Source organism: Orcinus orca, chromosome 1 (genome assembly GCF_937001465.1).
Source record: "Orcinus orca chromosome 1, mOrcOrc1.1, whole genome shotgun sequence".
NCBI lineage: Eukaryota > Metazoa > Chordata > Mammalia > Artiodactyla > Delphinidae > Orcinus > Orcinus orca.
In genome coordinates, this window is record NC_064559.1 from 154,735,836 (window position 1) to 154,755,341 (window position 19,506).

A 19,506-nucleotide genomic window follows, 5' to 3' on the forward strand; every position below is an offset into this window, starting at 1 on the left:
TCCCTAACACAGCACCCCTACTGATTTTACTGTGGATGAAGCATCCCCACCTCCATCAAAGACCAACCCCTTGAGTTCTGGATCCCATCCTCTTGCTTCAACAAGGATCTCTCTCCCACCATTATCCTACTTCCTGTATCATTAATTTCTCCCTCTCTGCTGGGACCTTATCATCACCTTGCAAATATACTGTATTATCTCTGATCCTAAAAGCAAAAACAAATAGGGAATTTCTTAATACCACATCCTGCTCCAGCTACTGCCCAACATCTCTGCTCTCCTTCACAGAACTTCTTGAAGAGTTGTGAATTGTCACTGTCTTTATTCCCTCACCTAACATTCACTCTCAAGCAATGCCAATTGATTCTGTCCCCATCACACTACTGATGCTGCTCCTGGTCGGCAATGAATGCTATTTTGCCAAATCTAATGATCACTTCTCTATTCTCATTTCATTGGATTGATTGGCAGCATTTGACATAGCTGAATACTCCACCATCTTTTCTTTTCTTAAAGAAACATAACCTTTCAACATCCAGATCACAAGTGAAGAGCTTGTTTCTTAATAGAAGCAGAAATGTTTCATCCATACTAAAGTCAATGGAGGCCTCATGTTAGAGTGCCAAGGGAAAAAAGTGAGTTGCAAAAGATTACATACACATATAATTTTGATTAAGCTCAAAAATAAGCAAAACTAATCACTGTTTAGAAATACATACATTTCTGAAAGCTATGAGAAAAAGTATGAGGATGATATAAACACATAGTCCAGAATAGTGGTTACGTATAGTGAAGCGTGACACGGTAAGAATATATTGGTAATTTTATAGCATTTAAGCTGAATGGTGGGTTTCTAAGTGTTCATTTTATTGTTACGCTTTGTAATGAGAAAGTAGCTTAAACTAGGATAGTCAGAGTAGCAATGGAAAGAATGAATGCATTTTGAATGTTTTAGAAGAGTCAACTGCTGGTATGAGGGGATAGGAGAAAAGGAGAAGTTAAGGATGATTTCTGCATTTTTGACTTGAGTAGCTAGGAAGATGGTGGTGTCAATTACCACGATAGGAAAGATTGAAATAGAGGCATTTTGGAAACATTTTGCTTTGGAGAAAAAAATAAAAGTGTCTATTTAGGCTATGTGAGGTTTAGAATGTCTGTTGACATCTAAGTGAAGATATGGAATAGGTGATTGGAACACAAACCTGAAGTTCTGGAAAGAGTCCAGGACAGAAACTATATTCTATCTTTCTCTCTCTCTCTTCACCTACCTATCTAGTTTTAGAGCCATGAGACTGAATGAGGTCAGCTGGGAAAAGAAGGGGGTCCAATATAAAGCCCTACAGATTGAGATTAAAAAGAGAAAGATGGCCAGCAAAAGAGACAAAGAAGAACTGACCAACATGGTAGAGTAAAAACCAGGAACAAGGGATTTCACAGAATTCAAGAGAATCAAGTACTTCTAGGAGGAAATAGCTCTTTTCTTCTACTGCAATAACCTTGGAGACCACATGTTCCAGATGGAGGAAGGCCACAAGATTCCCTTTGGACTTTGCAGGTTTTTCTTGGTGTCATCTCTTCCAGGAATCTTTCCGTGACGTTCCAAGATAGACTATAAGCTCTTGAGTCTGAGGATCTGACTGGTTATCATTATGTCTGAGCACCTGGCATAGTTCCTGATATACACACATTCCTCACAGATCATCCAGAGAAGTATTTTTCCCCCAGTGGCTTCTTTTGGAGGGCTTCATGGAAAATATTTCTTCCCATTTGGGTGATCACTACCTTGTCAAATAGTTAAGCTCAGGCATTTACTTCTTCCAGGATAGATGTTGGGCTTAGAAGAGACCACAAGAAGAAGAAAAAAGGGTAGGGACACTCACTGGATCTAAAACATAACATTTTCCCTCTAACGAAAATGTTTGTAGGTAAATCCCTTTAGAATGTAAAGAACCATTCATTCTCATTTCCTGAAGCCTTAGGCAAAAAGATGCAAGTATAATAGTTTCAAGTTTAGCTAGTTTAGGAGTCAGCAAACTATGGCCCATGGACCAAATCTGGCTGATTCCTTATTCCCTGTTTTGGTATAGCCAGTGAACTAATAATAATGGTTTTCACATTTTTAAATGGTTGAAAACAAGTCAAAAGAAGAATCATTTTTAGTGACATGAAAATTTTATAAAATTCAATTTTCAGTGTGCAAAAATAAAACTGTGGACACAGCTTTGTCTATGTATTTGTATACTGTCAATGGCTGCTTGCCTGTGATAACAGTAGATTTTAGTAGTTGTGACAAAGATCACATGGTCTGCAAAGCTGAAAATATTTACTATATGGACCTTTATAGCAAATGTTTGCTGACTCCTAAGCTAGACTTACCATCTTGCTTGCTAACTAAGATGGTAAAATAACCTCTAGTATTTAATTGTTCACACCTAACCTATCCTAGCAATAGTTCAAAGTCACAAATGAATGAATAATTGTCTAGCTTCTTAACGTGAACATGGGTGGCTGCAGCTGGTAGCCTTGCATTTTCTCCTCTTTGGGATCTCTCACCAATCACCTATGCCATCACCACAGTGGGGGAGGACTCCTCCTTTGCTGCTCTGGCACTAGTATGAGCATTTAACACTTCCTTTATTAATTGTTCACAGTCACATTTAGCAAGACCAAACATATATTTAAGACTGAAAAATGGTGAATGAACAGACAGAAACATGTAACTGATGATACAGCTCTAAGGAATGGCTCGTTCATCTTTATTTTGGAGTCTCCTCCTGGGTGTTCAAAATGATGAGGGAGTGCCTTCCCCCCAACATCTGGGCATATTCTCAGGCATGTTTGGACACTATGCAGCCCAAATTCAGGCTGTTTTCCCACTAGAAGTAAAATATGATTGCTTGTTTCCCAGTATCAGGCCCACTGATGGTTACTGATCGCTGGACTGTCCTCCCAAACATAAGAAAGTTATCTCTTTCCTTCCACCCCTTACTTAGTGGTCATTTTAAAAGTGTTTTTCATGGAGGACCATGACAAGAGTTGAATTTAATGACATGGGAAAGGGCCATATGGAGTGAATAATACCCTCATTCTCTGCTGGAGTGCTATAAATAACTGTGCCCAATCCACCAGGAGATAACATATTGCTCTGTTTTGAGTAGCCAAGGCTGCAAAGAAAAAGCTCTACCATAAGATCATTCAGTTTTAGACAGTAACTAAAAAAAAAAAAAAAAGAAAAAAGCTTACTAGTATTTTTTTTTTAAATGCCAAGTTATACATCCGTACACATCTCAGGGGTCAAAAGGAAATAGTGTTAAAAAAAAATTCACACCTTTTAGGTTTACATCAGTTGATGTTTCATACAGAAACTGATGACAGGAACAGCGGTTAGAGGTGAAAACCATGAAGTTTAGAGTAAGAGAAAAGAGATCCTACAACAACCCACAGAAAGATCAAACACAAAAAAGGGAGATTCAGACACTGAAAGGAAACCAGCAGAGCTTGGTAGCGTGGTGTATCTCAGAGAATGCGTTTCTCTCTTTATGAATGTTTGCAATTACTCTGAATAAGCCAGCTTCCTTGGTTCAATTCATAATCATCTACGAGTTCATAACCGTAACAAGTTGCTACACTCATTGTTATGATGGTGGTTTATTTTATAGGATATGAGAAAGTTACCATCCTGCCTTGGGTTTTTAATGCAACAGATAAACACTTGAAAAAAAAGAAAGAAAGAAAAACCTTTTCATACATCTCTAAATGGGTCATTATCAAGTGTGAGTAAAAATGATAAGAATTTACAAGCCCAGAGTTTCCCTAGTTTATACTTTAGCTTAATGTGATATAACTTAAAAATTTTCAGCCTATTTACTACCTTGGACTTGGACATAAAATATGGCCCATTTCCAAGAATTTTATCTGTACTATGTATAAATAAAGTCTAAAAATCCATGAGGTATTTTTAAAATGCATTACTTTGACATTGTAATAAAAGGATAACAAGAGTAAGCTCCGGAGTATAAAAATGACACACATTTAAACAGAGAAAAAGTGGCTCAACATTAATTTAAGAGACTTTTATCATAAAATGAGAGGAATAAATTATAATTGCTGAATGAATTCATTTAAAAATATTTTTTTAAATAGCGAAATGCAATTATTGTCAGAAGAAAGGAAGAGTATACAATTATTCTACAATTTATATATTATTTATTTTATTAATAGTTTACATCCTTGAAAGTCACTGGAGTATCACTGATAAGTGTCATCAGTTACCAGAAATCACTAGTAGCTCACAGAAAATGAATGTAGCTTAATCATTAGGCTAGTTTACATGCACACATATCTATAAGTTTCACAAATAAGGACTTAGCTTTTCTGACATTAATGCTTCAAAATCTCCAGATAATAAAGCAACAGATTATATGTCAATTACTTTTCCTCTGAAACAAATTTTCATAAATTATGAAGCTGTATACTGTACCACTGAGTGCTTTTGAAAACTAATATTCAGATGGCTATTTTTATATCTCCAAAGATTTAGTATTGTCATAAAGTTCATATAAGCATTTTTGCTTTTTCGATTATACTTCAATAAAATTGTCTTCCCAATAATTACCAAAAAGAAAAGTCCATCAGACTTAAAAGTATATTTGATCTCCTCTTTATAGCTATGGGCAGTCTAGTGGTACTCATGTGAGCAGTGAGTATCAAAGGTTTGAAGAAGTGCAGTGCTGTAACATTTGGAGGAGAGAAGATTGCCAGATGTTAAACTTTATTTTAAAATGTTGTCTCCAGAGCTTACCTTTTTTCAAGCTTTTAGTATGGCTTATAAAGCCATATTAATTTTCATAGAATCTAAAGGGTAAAATGTATCAAGGTTTAATGGTAAAGGAATGAAATTACTGGTTGCAGCTTTGTGGAATAAGAGAAAGTAACTGAGAAAGTAAGTGAAATAGAAATAAGAGATATAATCAAACATTACTGAGGCATAAACTTGTAACCAGCATGATAACATGTGGCAAACAGGAGTAGGACTTACCTAATGTTAAAAAATTTTTAGCAATATAAACATATCTCCCTGGACAGCTTCAATACTTAAGTCAATGTCAAAATGAGCTTGTTAATTAATGCACTCATACTTTTTGATTCAGTAACAGTTCTTTAGAGATTCTATTCCAAGGAAATCATTACATCTTTCTCTCTCCTGTCTTTCCTCCACTCTATCCACCTCCCTCCCCTCCGTTGTTTTTTAGACACATACCTTCTTCTGGTGTTTGTGTTCTCAATGATTCACTCCAATCACTCCAACTACCTTTATAAAGATGTAACTTAGAGGAAATCTGAAATTCATATTCTGTAAAGGGTTTCAGATCCAGCAAATCATGTCTTCCTTTGGCATTTGTGGCATTAACCTTGAATCCAACAAGATTTTTAAAAGTGCCTGTTAATACTAAATTAATTTAAATAAAGGTAGGAAAACCAGACCAGATAACGCTTTTTACTTTTCAAATCTGTCATTCAATAAGAAGAAATATCAATGACTGGGTTACTGAATACACGTGATGTTAATCTGAAACAATAGCTTCTCATTAATAAAACAAAAAACTCCTGGGTCTAAGAATCCATCTATATGGATTCCAAGGGGGGATCCCGAAAACAGCTGAAAAACAAGATTGAAAAAGGGCCTTGAAGAAGCTTGTTTCTACACTAGAGATTATTCTTTATTTGGTTACAACTAAGATGTGATGAATGTTTTAACACAGACATAAAACTGGTCCCAAACAGAAAAATTTAATTATATAAGAAAATTATATAGGAAAAATTATAGGTGAAAAATTTAATTATTATACCTCTCTACATGTGGAGCTGATCCTTTGTTATTATTATAAGCCATTATATTTTACAAAATACTGGAAGGAATTATAATCTTATATTTTTTATTGTAAAAAATTTAATGTTTAGGGAAATTCCTGGTGGTCCAGTGGTTAGGACTCCATGCTTTCACTGTCAAGGACTGGGGCTCAATCCCTGGTAGGGGAACTAAGATCCCACAAGCCACGTGGCATGGCAAAAAAAAAAAAAAAAAAAAATTAATGTTTACTATTACATCAAAATGTGAAGCTTTTTCTTTGGAATATTCAATTCAGATAAGCCCCTCTTTGAACATTCCCTAATATTTCTCTTTCCAATATGTTAAAAAAAAATTACTAAAAAGTAATAATGGAAGTAATGATGGGGTAGGGGGTAAAATAACAAGGAAAAATGACTCACTAGAAATAAATTGTAGGAAATTAATGTGGATTTACAGAAGCCTGTGGCTTAAAAAATTTCGGAATCAGTGATCAAATTTTAAGATATTTCTTAATAAACAGAAGTGTAAGTGACTGGTATGTCTCAAATGTGTATGTGTACTTTTGGGCTAAATATTCTTAAACTCCATATTTTGCTGGTATGAAAAGAGAGATCTGGGCATTGCTACTAAGAACCCCTCCCTGGTTTCCCCTTCACTCTAGAGACCATTACCATATTCCAGGACCTGCTGTTAATGGGCCGATATCTGAGTCGATTAAGCAGCACCAGACCCTCATCTCTCCACTGAAGGGTACACCTGCTCACGGAAGCATTTACAAAGTTGATTCTGATGTCCCACGGAGGAAGAGGCCTCACTGGTAACCAGGACAAAAAAAAGTGTGATTCAGGCTCCATAATTGGAAATTGTCTTATGTATTGACATGGGCTTACAAAGAGTTGAACAAATCTCATTTCTAAGATGCATGGCTACTAAACTTGGTGAAATAGACAAGAGAGTAGTCCCTGGCTTTTAGAAAGAAGAAAAAGTTGGATTCATTTCTAAATCATTAAAGTAATTCCCTTTAATCTACTCTCATTTTTACTAAACTACGATGAACATCAGTAATAATTTCGATTCCATTTAATTCAATGATTGAAAGAAAACCAATGTGCCAAAACCCAGGAGTTCCAGTGGCTGAGAAGGTAGAGGTGTGGTTAGTGGTGATCACCTCAGAAGGAGAAGAAATATTGGTAGGAAAAGCCATAGGAAAGAGAGCAACAGAGGAATAGAAGAGAAGAATAAGAGGGAAAGAAGGTGGCTAGAGATGATCAATGTAAAGAGATGGAAGGTAGAATGGGCAGAACTTTGATAGGAAAATATAGAGTAGATACCGACGTTCAGACTCACAGTTAGCAGTATGTGTGCAAAGAGGTGCTTTGGGAAGAGAGAAGAGAGACACATAGTGTGAGGCCAGAACTTCAGGCAGGCCTGAAGCCCAGTCCTACATGGGATGTTGAGACCTTGGGAATGCCTGGGATTGGCCTCTGATTCAACTGGGCCAATTACATTTGCTCAGAAATGTGCTGGGACTGGCTCACTCTAGGTCCCAAGCTGATGAGAGGGGAGGAGGTAGGTATTCTCTGAGGAAGATGGATTGGTACAATGATACACTTTCTTTATAGGTGGCACCTGGCTGCTCTAGCCCTGCAGGCCAACAGGCAGCCTATCTCAGAACAATGGAGTAGCCATGGGGGTGAAAAGACACCTGAATAACCTCACATGACCCTTGCCTCAGTCAGATGGTATCACTGGCAGCCAGTGCCTTCATGGGATTTGAGGCCAGGGGGCTCTTATTTCTCCAACAGAGAGAATAATGTTCAATATCCCATTTTGAACATCTCTCTATAGCTCTAGAGACATACATCCTTTTGCTTGCATCAAAGAAACATCTAACCTTTGCCTATGCCTACTGGCCACTTTCCATGAACCACTGTCCCTTTTGAAACAATCACACATAGAACATTCAAGTGATTTAAAAAATAATATTCACGTGCTAAAGATCGACACTTACAAAAAGTGAAATAATACATACCTATGTCCAACAATGTGAATGAGGATGGGAATGAAGAAGCACTCCCAAGACTATTGATAGCAGTAACCTTGGCTGTGTAACTAGATTCAGGTGATTCAGGGGTTAGGTTAATTCCAAGGTCCAAATGATCACAATAGTGATCATCACATTGCTTCTGCAAGGTTAAATTTTTTGGTCCCTTTAACCTGTAAATGAAAGACGATTGTGTTTAGCAAGATACTTTATGTGCTGTTGCCTTCTTAGCACAAAGGAACAAAATGTTCATATATTTAAAATTCCTCACATTTTTAAGGTCAGTTTTACTACTAGGGGATACACAATGGGACTATTTGTATTCTGTGGTCATAAATAGGACCATACTTCACCCCTCTCTTTTTTTTTTGGTAGGACTGAGACTTTTTGACATTCGTATGGGTGAGTAACCATCTCTACACTGTCTGAATTCCCAAAACCCTGGCTGACATCTTAGCTCCTTAGGACAGATCCAATCATCCAAAGGATCCATGGCCACCTTGGCATTTACTGCACAGAAATGCCAGATGCTGGTACAGACCGGAACCCTGAGTCCCACTGCCTTTTCCTTATCTCCTACTCACTTAGGCATAGTGCTACCAGCGGGATCTTTGGAGAGGATTACAGAATCAACTCCAAGGAAAAGAATCTCCCAGACTCTCTCTTTTTGTGAACTCTCAGGTCAGGCAAAGGTGCTTTAAAAAGAAACTCCTCCAAGGCAAATGGAATGCTACCACAAAAAAGAGTCTACTTATAGACTCTAAGAGTCTATACCATGACCCTAAGAGTCCACAACTGCAGAAAAGGAAAGGGATATAATGCAGCCAGTTTAATCCTATAGAGCAGGGAAGAACGAGTACAACATGGGCCTTGGATGCCCTGAAGAGAACTCTGAGTTAGTCACACTTTAGATGAATAAACCAGTTTTACTTGATGAACACTAGAATTTTTTTTAAAGTATCTAATTATCTAGAGGTGTTTATTGCTTCTCCTCTCTGGTAAAACTAGAACTGTTCGGTACTTCTAAATGTCATCTAAGAGAAGACCTACCAAAAAAGCTGCAAAAATACAGTCTCACTCACTGTAAAGTATAGGCAGTATACAGGTGGGTGTCTTGTCCTCTATCCCAGGTGCATCTCACGGTCCCACGTTCTCCCTTCTGTATACAAGATAAGTTTTGAGGCTGTTCTGGAACAACTTTAAAAATAAATAACAAAACCACCTATTTTAAATAGCACACAGGTGATACTTCAATTACATTGTTATTATTTGCCAACAAGATAACAATACTTCCCCTATGTCTCCTATACCCAGAGGAGCTGGGAGCTATTTCAGATCCCATGAAGTTCAAATTTGCCTCCTAGGCATGAATTTCTTCTAATAACCATGGCAATAATAGTGAATATGGATCAAACAATTATTATATGCCAAGTCCTATGCTCAGTGTTTTATGTGTGGTTTTTCTCAATTGGAAATCATAGCAGCTACATCAAGTACCTAAGACTTAGAGATGAAGTATCTTGCCCAAGATTACAAAACGATGAAGTGGCAGAATCAGGTCTCCAGCCCAGGAGTGGCTGACTTGAATCCAAACCTTTCACCACCATATTTTACTGTTCTCCCTGACAGGTGAACGTCCAGTGCTAGCTCCATTACCCCGGTTGATGATGAGTTTACTTTTTTAGAATGAAGCCCATTCAAATATTAGAAACGTTTAAAACTGAGGGGCTTTCTTTCTCCATTGACCTGAGATTTGTTGCCAAGGCACTTTTACGCACTGGCCCTTAGTCATGCCTTCCTGGGCTGTACCACCTGAATCTAATTTCTGCAGCATCACTTGGAGCACTTAATGAACACGTATAAATTAATTCTTTATGTACACAGACATTGAGAACCTTCCATGGGCTAGGCAGTGTTAGCTGTGGAAATGCAAAGGTGAACAAGGCAGGCATGGTCCCTTCTATCATAAGGTGTGTATTTTTAAATGAAGCCATTTTATAGTCAAAGACAGAACTCAAAGCTACGAGTTTCTCAGATTTAATGGAGATAAGAGAGAATACTCTGTTACTGGGTCATCTCATTCTACCCTAATACTGAGACCCAGATGTAGACAGAGGCTTCCTTTGGGTGAGATAAAGCAAGGGTACCACCGAAGCCCTAGACACTGTCTGCTCAGAAAAAAAGAAAGCTGTAATTGATGGAATAAAAGCTTTTTTTGTCCTTAGCACACACCATAGATCTGGGGACAGTAAGTACCCACTGTGTGATCTTGCCCAGATGAGCTTCTCAGAGCTTCAGTTTCTTCATCTATAAAGTGAGTAGAACAATATGTAGCTCATAGAGGTTTGTTTAATGGAATAATAAACTCTTTCTTTTCCTAGGATAATAGACTCATATGTGTATATATAGATATACATATATACATGTATACATTTATATATCTGTATATACAACCGCTTATGACTAATACTATGTTAACTTTTCATTTTATGTACAACTTCTTGTTTATCTTGGAGGTAGTCATTTTCTTGTTTTTCCATTTGTTTAGTTTCCTTATTATTAATATAATTCTAAACTTTCAAGTCAATTGTCTGAATCACTGTTCAACATACTCAGAAGCACTGAGAATTCTATTTGTTTCATCTGCTTGGAGACCAGTTTCCGGGAGCCTTGTGAACTTTCCAGTAAGATGGGTTTGCCTCTGTGCCTGTACACAGCTATCTTTCTGGAACTGCCAGACCTCAGTGTCCTGGAAATTCCTTCTCTTTTTTTTTTTCCCTGTGTTGGATCTCCTGTTTCTTAGATCCAATGCTTTCTTCTTTCTTTATTTAATTACTTGTGCTGGTGGAGTATATCCTCCAGTGGTTCCCTGGGAAAGGTTGCAGGAGAGGAAATATTTTGAACATGGCTAAAAATGTCATTATTCTACCCTCACACTTGACTGATACTTCGGCTGAGTATAGACTGTGCTTAATGGGGTCTCTTTTCTTTCATTCTTATGGATTCTCAAAGAGATCATAACTTCTGGGAACTTTTAGTTTTTATTTTGGGAAACATTTTTGAATGATTTCTCTGATAATTCTTATCTGTTTTTTTCTTTCTAAAAATCCCTAGTTTCATAGGTTGGACCTTCTTCTCTAATTTTGTATTTTATCTCCTATATTTTAAAACTCTTGATCCTTTTGCTCTAATATGAGGAAAAAAAACTCCTCAGTTTACATTTCTTCCCTCCTATTGAGTTTTTCATTTCCACTTATTTTTTTTTGGGGGGGGGATGTTTTTTATTCTCTGAATATTTCCTTTTTATAGCATCCTATTTTTGTTCCACATGCAATATTTGCTCTTAGTTCCTAAGTGTATCAAGGATAGATTTTGTTTCTTAACATTTCTTCTCCCTGAATACATCTGTTTCTTCCACTTTGCTTCTATGCTTTGTTCCACATGTTTGTTTCAGTTTCTGTTCTCCATGTTAGGCATTTTCCTCAGATCCTTGTTTTTTTAATTTTTTTATTTTTGGCCACCCTGTGTGGCTTGTGGGATCTTAGTTCCCCGACCAGGGATTGAACCCAGGCCCTTGGCAGTGAAAGCGCTGAGTCCTAACCACTGGGCCACCAGAGAATTCCTGGATCCTTGTATTTTTATTCATATATAGGAGGGGGAACACTACATTATAGATTGGAGCTCTGTGGGTATGTCAGTTGAGGGACATTTGTTGACTCTGGGTTTCACTCCAGGGTGATCTGACAAGGGTTTCTTAGGAACCTCTATTGCAAATAATTTTAGATATTTCCTCTTAGCCTGGTCTGATTTCCAGAAAAGGATTTTCTAATCTGCCAGGAGGAGGGTACAGGTCTGAAGGGAGCTATATGCCAATGTCCTTTTCATCCTTCTGTTTTTCAGTGCGTACCATCAATCTCAACTGAATGGGCTGAAACTAGCTCAGTGGCCCTCTGATACCAGGCCTCCAGGGCTATGCCAGTGTAGAAAAGCAGCAAGTAACTGGATACATGAAATTGGGAAGGGAATCTGAGAATCTGTTTTTTAAATAGATTTTTCAATTAAAATCTCCCATTTTTATCCCCACTGCTACCCTCACTCCCAGCAATATATGGTATCACCAATTTCTGTCTGTCTGGGGTGGGAGCTTCTGCATTAAATCAGGTTGCATCTTGAAGTTTCTCACTGCCAGCTGTAGGCTAAGCCAATTATCACTGGCCCACCTGTTTTCCAGCTTCCAAAACTTTGTTGCTGTGTCTCCCCTCCGATTCCTTTTGTCCTTTAGGGTTTGTGCCTCTAGAAAACTTTTTTTTTTTTTTTTTTACTGCATCTTGGCTTTATTTCACAAGGAATGAAAGTAAATGCATGTGTTCAAACCAGCATCATTACCCTAACGCTTCATACAGTCTTTTGATGACCAAATGAGATAAAGTACCTGGCACTTTTGCTTAATGAAAAAGTTACTCACCCTCACCTTTACTCCTAAAAGTTTGCAGAGCATCTCATTTTAAAGACCACAGCTCTTACCCACAAATCAAGTCAACTTTCTCGGTGTGAGTTCCCTGGACCATGAAATCAAGGTGTCTACTTCGGCCCAGGACTTGGTTTGGGCAGAGACTGTCTGTCCCAGGAGAAACCAGATGTGATTCTCTTCAATACAAATATATAATAGCTGATGCTAAGGAAAGGTCAGAAATCAAAGTCTCTGAAAATTAAAATGGTTTACCATGTAATGAATTGTTATGCGTATTATGCTTATTATTTTTAAAAGCCCTACTTACTAGGTGAAATAAAAGGTCTTAGAAAAACAGCTTTCAGAAATATCAACAGCTAAACATATATTGAAAACAACTAAGCAAGGATCCATTGTCTTTCATTTATTTCCTTGATTGTCCAAATAGTTTGTGGCCCAATCCTCTGAGGTTAGGTAGAGCACTGGTTGTTTAGTTACCGCACAATTTGGATGAGCTCCAGGCAGCAGAGCAGCACAAGCCCAGGAAGGGGCCAGAAAGAGAAGGCTTAAAGGCCATTTACCCATTCCCAGTTCTGAAGAACCAGTCAACTTTATGACAGGCCCACTGAGAGTATGCAATGGCACTATGGGCTACTGCTTATCACAAAAAAGAAAATGGGCTGCTCACTCCCTCACTAGATAGGTTTAAGCTTACTACACTGGGTGAAACCAACATTCATTGTGACTTTTCTTGGAATGACTAGCCATACTCAGAAAAAGGTGTTGCTTCCAGTCAGTTCTTCACCTCAAAGGTGCTAAACTTGTTCAAAGAGCAGCCATTTGATAGTGTGGTTACCACCTGAGTATGCTGCACAAGCAACATTCCAGCAGTGTCACCCAACTGAGCTGCACTGGGCAGATACCCCTCATTATCTCCCTAGATCTCCTGATGCTGCAAACTGTCACAGATGTATCCACAACCTCTGGATGGAAAAGTAAACAAATGAGGGCTTCCCTGGTGGCACAGTGGTTGCGAGTCCGCCTGCCGATGCAGGGGACGCGGGTTCGTGCCCCGGTCCGGGAAGATCCCACATGCCGCGGAGCGGCTGGGCCCGTGAGCCATGGCCGCTGAGCCTGCGCGTCCGGAGCCTGTGCTCCGCGACGGGAGAGGCCACAACAGTGAGAGGCCCGCGTACCGCAAAAAAAAAAAAAAAAAAAAGTAAACAAATGAAAAGGGGTTACATCACTCTCATGCACCTAAGCAAAGATAGGAAATGGAATGGAATGGCTTAAGGACATCTGCAAAGATACTGACTTTCAAGGCCATTGTTAGCCCCCTAAATAAGAAGAAAACACCTGCAGCACTGTGGACACCTGGAACTGACATCACAGGACTGAGAATGTCTGATACCAATATGGTATGATGGTCTGTAAGATTGTGAATTACCTGGATGAAATATTCAGGTGTTCTGAGGACAAGGGAGGTGAGGACTAATGGTGTTTTTAAGAAAAAATTTTCATTTTGTCTATAACCAATGCTTATACTTCCTTTCAAGAGAAACAGTCTCAGCGCTCAGCATGCTGCACACACGAAGAAAAGAGTAAAACCGATGGAACTGCAACCCTAGCGCTCATCACTTAAGTGCCTCCTATGTGACCGGTACTAGGTTAAGCACTTTGCATACAAGGTGTCATCTAATCACTACAACCATCTTATGAGGTAGGTGTTAGTATCTTCATCACACAGATGGAGAAACTGAGACTCAGAGAATTGAAATTGTCTAAGAGTCCACTGCTAGTGGCAGTGTTGAGATTCAAAGCCCAGGTACCTTTTACTACACCACAGGCTATCAGAGCTGAGAGTACGTGACCCATAAGTGGTGTGAACAGGAGCCCCTGATCTGGAAGAGGAGTACAGGACCTAGTTTATGCCTCCGTGCCCACAAATGATTTGCTTAGACGTTTGCTTGGTGTTCTGCTCAATGCTTGTGGCTGACCTCCAGGAAGACCGCCTGGTACCAACCACCTTCTTATAGGTCACAGAGAAGAGGTCCCTAGAAGAGGGAAAGAGACTCTTTCCATCCTGAAGAGTCTCACTGAGCTCTATGTCACTCTCTTTATGAGAGGGACCCTGTCCTCGCATCTTGGTCAGTCAGCCTACTGCAGCAATTCCTCCCACTCTTCTTATGCCTCTCACCTGCCCCTTCGGAGCTTCCCTGGATACACAGAGGCACAGAGTGCCGTGGGATCGCTCAGGGCCTATGTATGCTCACTGGCTCGCTGGGCTAGGCCTTTAAGGCTGCAGGCTGCAGGCTGCAGGAAGGTGTGCTGTTGGCTCACCCTGTGCACTGTGGCTCAGGCTGCAGACGCCAACTCTGACATCTTAGTTCTTTCTCCCCACGGCTGCGTGAGGAGCCCACACACAGTGCAAGCAAGCAGTGCGGGGGAGTTGGTGCTCTGTGGGTGAACTCTGACCGATGGCAGACTGTTAACTCTTTCACGTGTCACTCTATTTCTATATGTTCTTTCTGGGGATGTCGCTACTGACCAAGAAACCAGCTGTATCTTCTGTTGATGCCAAGGCCAGCTCAGTCACTTAACCACCTTGTGTTTGCTCTGCTCCTTTCCTAGTTCATTCCCTCACTCTTGCTTCTCTAGAACTGTACAACTCCCCTCCCCCCATGAAGTCTTAGCACGTCAGTTTTGTCTCAGGCAGTTTTCTAGAAAACCCAGGAAAAGATACTAAGTATGACAATAGTTCTCTCAACTTCTGCTAAGTCTGATAACCAGTGGTCAGGAGTGAGGTGGATGGAAGAACTATTTTTTGTGCATTAAGTCAGAGAGAGGAAAAGTGCTCAGCCTTGGGTATCAGCCTGGGCTGCATAAGTCAAAAGAGACATCTCTCTTCTCTTTAGGGGGCAGTGGCTTTGAACAATTCTCATAAGTAAGAAGGAATGAAGACTCAGCTGTGGAGAGCCATTTTCCTGCCATTGGAGCCCACGGGCAATAGGTAAATGGTCTTAATGGCCAAAAAGAGGAGCGAAAGAGAGAGGGGAGGAGAGGGGTGGAAAAGAGAGAAGAGAAGGAAGAGGAGACTTACTAAATGTGATCCCAGTTCTATTGATCTCTGGACTTCTTACATTGAGGTGCTCATGTTACTATCAAGATTAAATGTATCCAGGACTTCCCTGGTGGCGCAGTGGTTAAGAATCTGCCTGCCAATGCAGGGGACACAGGTTCGAGCCCTGGTCCGGGAAGATCCCACATGCCGCGGAGCAACTAAGCCCGTGTGCCACAACTACTGAGCCCATGTGCCACAATTACTGAAGCCCACGTGCCTAGAGCCTGTGCTCCACAACAAGAGTAGCCACCGCATTGAGAAGCCCGCACATCGTAACGAAGAGTAGCCCCCGCTCGCTACAACTAGAGAAAGCCTGCGTGCAGCAACAAAGACCCAATGCAGCCATAAATAAATAAATTTATATTTAAAAAAAGATTAAATATATCCTTGTGGTGGGAGAGGAAATAACACTGTCTTCTACTTGGATTTCTGCTTAATCATGACAAATACAAGAAGATCACCAATTTTTAGGAATTCAGGATGGAATGCTCACCACCAACGGAGATCTCTGCCCCACATATTCGAATCTCGTCATTACTGCTACAGGCCAGTTTGCAGACAAACAGGGTTGTACCCAGGGGAAGACCTGTGACTTGCGAGCTGAGGGAATGACCATGCTGAAAATAGATTCTTCTGTCAAACTTGTAGAGGATTAACTTGTTAAAACTGGAGAATTGCAAGCAGCCTTGTTTGGTCTTCAAAGAGCACGAAATGTTGACAGCTGACCCAAGTGAAATTACATGGGAAGGCTGCACAGTCACATCCCCTCTCTTGCACACATCTGCAATAGACACAAATGCAAAAGACATAAGATGGCATATAAGAAACCCATTGCAAGATGGAGGGTTTGTGTAATTCCCCAAAGCTGGATAAAACTAACCCTGTCAAATGATGGAAATATACATAAGCTACATTGCTCTGGCTGTATTGGTGAAGCACAATGAGGAGAGAAGGCAAACATATTGAAGGCTAACTGTATTTGAATTAAAATGTACATCCTTCTCAAAACAGTAATACTATAACCAGAACTATAAATAGGAAAGTGGTGAGAAAATAGGGTTGGAAGAACATTCAGGAGCACAGTTCTAGGAAAAACCAATCTCCCTTATATGCAAATTATTCACCAGACTACTAAAAATTACTTCCCAGAATAAATCACATTTGTTTCCATCCCCACTTATGATTTATAACACTTACTTCAATACTCATACCAAAATGATGAACAAGCTGTTAGAAATGTTTAAAAGGCTATTACAGTTTTGGGTAGTACTCACTACTGCTGATGAAAAAAAGAAAAAAACCCTCAGAATTATAGACTCACCTTGAATTTTTAGATGTGATATAAAGCCTCCACTGAAAGCCTTTTTTGGTAATTATCAGATTGCTTGGATCAACTACCATAAACAAATTGGTAAAAAAGTTATTCAAATCAAATAAAAGAAATACTGAATTCTGAAAAGTTTCCATTTTTATTTTCAGAACTAAGTCTCTTTCTCTCTCTTATCTTACTTATATTTTTGTTTTCTGTTTCTTTGATCCTAAGGGGCCAGAAAGTAAAAAATAAGATGCCAATAAAAACAGCAAAGAGGGCTTCCCTGGTGGCACAGTGGTTGAGAATCCGCCTGCCAATGCAGGGGACACGGGTTCGAGCCCTGGTCTGGGAAGATCCCACATGCCGCGGAGCAACTGGGCCCGTGAGCCACAACTACTGAGCCTGCGCATCTGGAGCTTGTGCTCCGCAACAAGAGAGGTCTCAACAGTGAGAGGCCCGCGCACCGCGATGAAGAGTGGCCCCTGCTCGCCGCAACTAGAGAAAGCCCTCGCGCAGAAACGAAGACCCAACGCAGCCAAAAATAAATAAATAAATAATTTAAAAAAAAAACAGCAAAGAAAACGCCAGCCATTATTTTTTTAGCAGAGCTGAACCATCCATGAATACCCTCTGTTAAAATGCACTATAATGTAAAACATTCATTCATGATGCCTATCTTGATACCTAGTCATTTTGTTAAGAGGAAAAGATATCATTGGACTCTTAATCATTAGTATTAATGAAATAAAATACATATTAGTTAACAGACATAGAACCAGACTTATCCACTTAAACTTGACAGAAGATTGACTACAAAAGACCAACTACCAGAACATTTACCACAAATGCATATTCCATCTATAACTGAGAATTTAAACCAAAAATCCCTCCACAGATTAGATTACAGAAATATCTTACCTATTTTTGCTTTAACTAACAGCCACACGATGATAAAAATAAGTGCCAATGGGCACCCGTTAACTGTATGTACCATGGACAGTCAACTCTGGAATACACCTCTGTATTCTTCCTTGTAAAAGAAGACAAATTCATTCATGTTAAATACATTCACAAAATACCAGAACCAATACTATTCAGAGGGCTTAAAATGCCCCTTTAATTTTCTTCACGTTGTTAAGATTTTTTTTTTTTAATGAAGTTTACCTTTAAAACTAGTAAACTGAAAATCTTAGCCACCTCTAACCCCCATGTCCTTTAAGCTTCTTGGGGTCAGCAAAGGGTGGGGGAAGAGATCTGGCCTTTGGAGTCCTTTAGAACTGGTTTAAATACTTTGAGACTATTGGGCAAGTTACTTAACCTTCTGAGCTTCAGTCTCACACAAAGCTTTTTTCTTCCAAACAGGGCTGCATCAGCATAGTCAAACACAGTAGTATTAAATTCCAAGAGTAGTGAGAATTTCTTTCTTTTTTTTAATTTTTAAAATTTAAAGTCTTTTACTGAATTTGTTACAATATTGCTTCTGTTTTATGTTTTGGTTTTTTGGCCGCAAGGCATGTGGGATCTTAGCTCCCTGACCAGAGATGGAACCCACACCCCCTGCTTTGGAAGGCGAAGTCTTAGCCACTGGACCACCAGGGAAGCTCCAGTAGTGAGAATTTCTGATCTAGTTATGTGCTTCTGGAAGTAACAGGAGATTAAAAAGTGGCTCATAGGCCCGTAAGCCATGGCCGCTGAGCCTGCGCATCCGGAGCCTGTGCTCCGCAACGGGAGAGGCCACAGCGGTGAGAGGCCCACGTACCACAAAAAAAAAAAAAAAAATAATAATAATAATAATAATAATTTTAAAAAAGTGGCTCATAACCACACACACCCCGGCCCCCCCCCACCAAGAATTTAGTAAAAGATTGATCTCTTTGGCAGTAAGAAAAGAATTCCAAGCGTTCTTAGGGGGCTGTTTGGGTTTTCTATAGAAGTTCAATTTTGTTTGTTTGCTTGTTAATTCATTATTTATTTATTTTACTGAGTATTTTTACCTTGAATGATTTGGAAAACGCAAGCTAGTGATTTCTGTTTGTTTCCAAGTTTAAATTTAAGGAATGACTTTAGCAAATCCCTAAATTCTATTAAAGGTGGGCCAGAAATTCATGAAGCAGGCTGAAAAGCTGTGTGATGTTGGGCCACTGGCAACCAGCCAATGCAAATGTTCACCTCGCATTCCCATACCTAGAAATGGGCCAGAACGTACTGGAGAGCCTCAGAAAAATTCACTTATTCATTCAACAGTGATGGCTACCTTTCATCTGCCAGGCACCGTGTTAAGTGCTAGAGATACAACAGTCCTGCCCTAGTGGGCTTCTAGAAAGTGTCCACTTGTTCTTTCCTTTTTTGCGGTACACGGGCCTCTCACTGTTGTGGCCTCCCCCGTTGTGGAGCACAGGCTCCGGACACGCAGGCTCAGCGGCCACAGCTCACAGGCCCAGGCGCTCCGCGGCATGTGGGATCTTCCTGGACCGGGGCACGAACCCACGTCCCCTGAATCGGCAGGCGGACTCTCAGCCACTGCGCCACCAGGGAAGCCCCATTTGCTCTTCTGACTCCTCTGCCTCTAACCCAATCATCACTTAGGGTAGCCCCCAGATAATATCAGCATCTTTTCAATAGTCTTTGCTGGTGGCTCTTCCTCCTCCTCCTGACTGTTAAGTCTTGGAGGACCTCAGTGTACTCAAGACATTTTTGTCTCTATTTCTAGTCTCTCCCGAGGGATCTC

At 39.9% G+C, this 19,506-nt stretch overlaps 1 protein-coding gene across 1 annotated transcript in view; it reads right to left on the reverse strand.

The window, feature by feature from the left end:
• Window positions 1-19,506, reverse strand: part of IL12RB2 (interleukin 12 receptor subunit beta 2) — an 84,311-nt gene that overhangs the window by 55,314 nt on the left and 9,491 nt on the right. The window contains exons 2-7 of the mRNA XM_004280762.4: window positions 17,697-17,808; window positions 15,960-16,247; window positions 8,978-9,092; window positions 7,884-8,068; window positions 6,523-6,665; window positions 5,261-5,411 (exon numbers count right to left, since the gene is read on the reverse strand). Coding sequence (XP_004280810.1) covers window positions 5,261-5,411; window positions 6,523-6,665; window positions 7,884-8,068; window positions 8,978-9,092; window positions 15,960-16,247; window positions 17,697-17,772 — 958 coding nt within the window. The 5' untranslated portion in view covers window positions 17,773-17,808. The remainder of the gene's footprint in view (window positions 1-5,260; window positions 5,412-6,522; window positions 6,666-7,883; window positions 8,069-8,977; window positions 9,093-15,959; window positions 16,248-17,696; window positions 17,809-19,506) is intronic.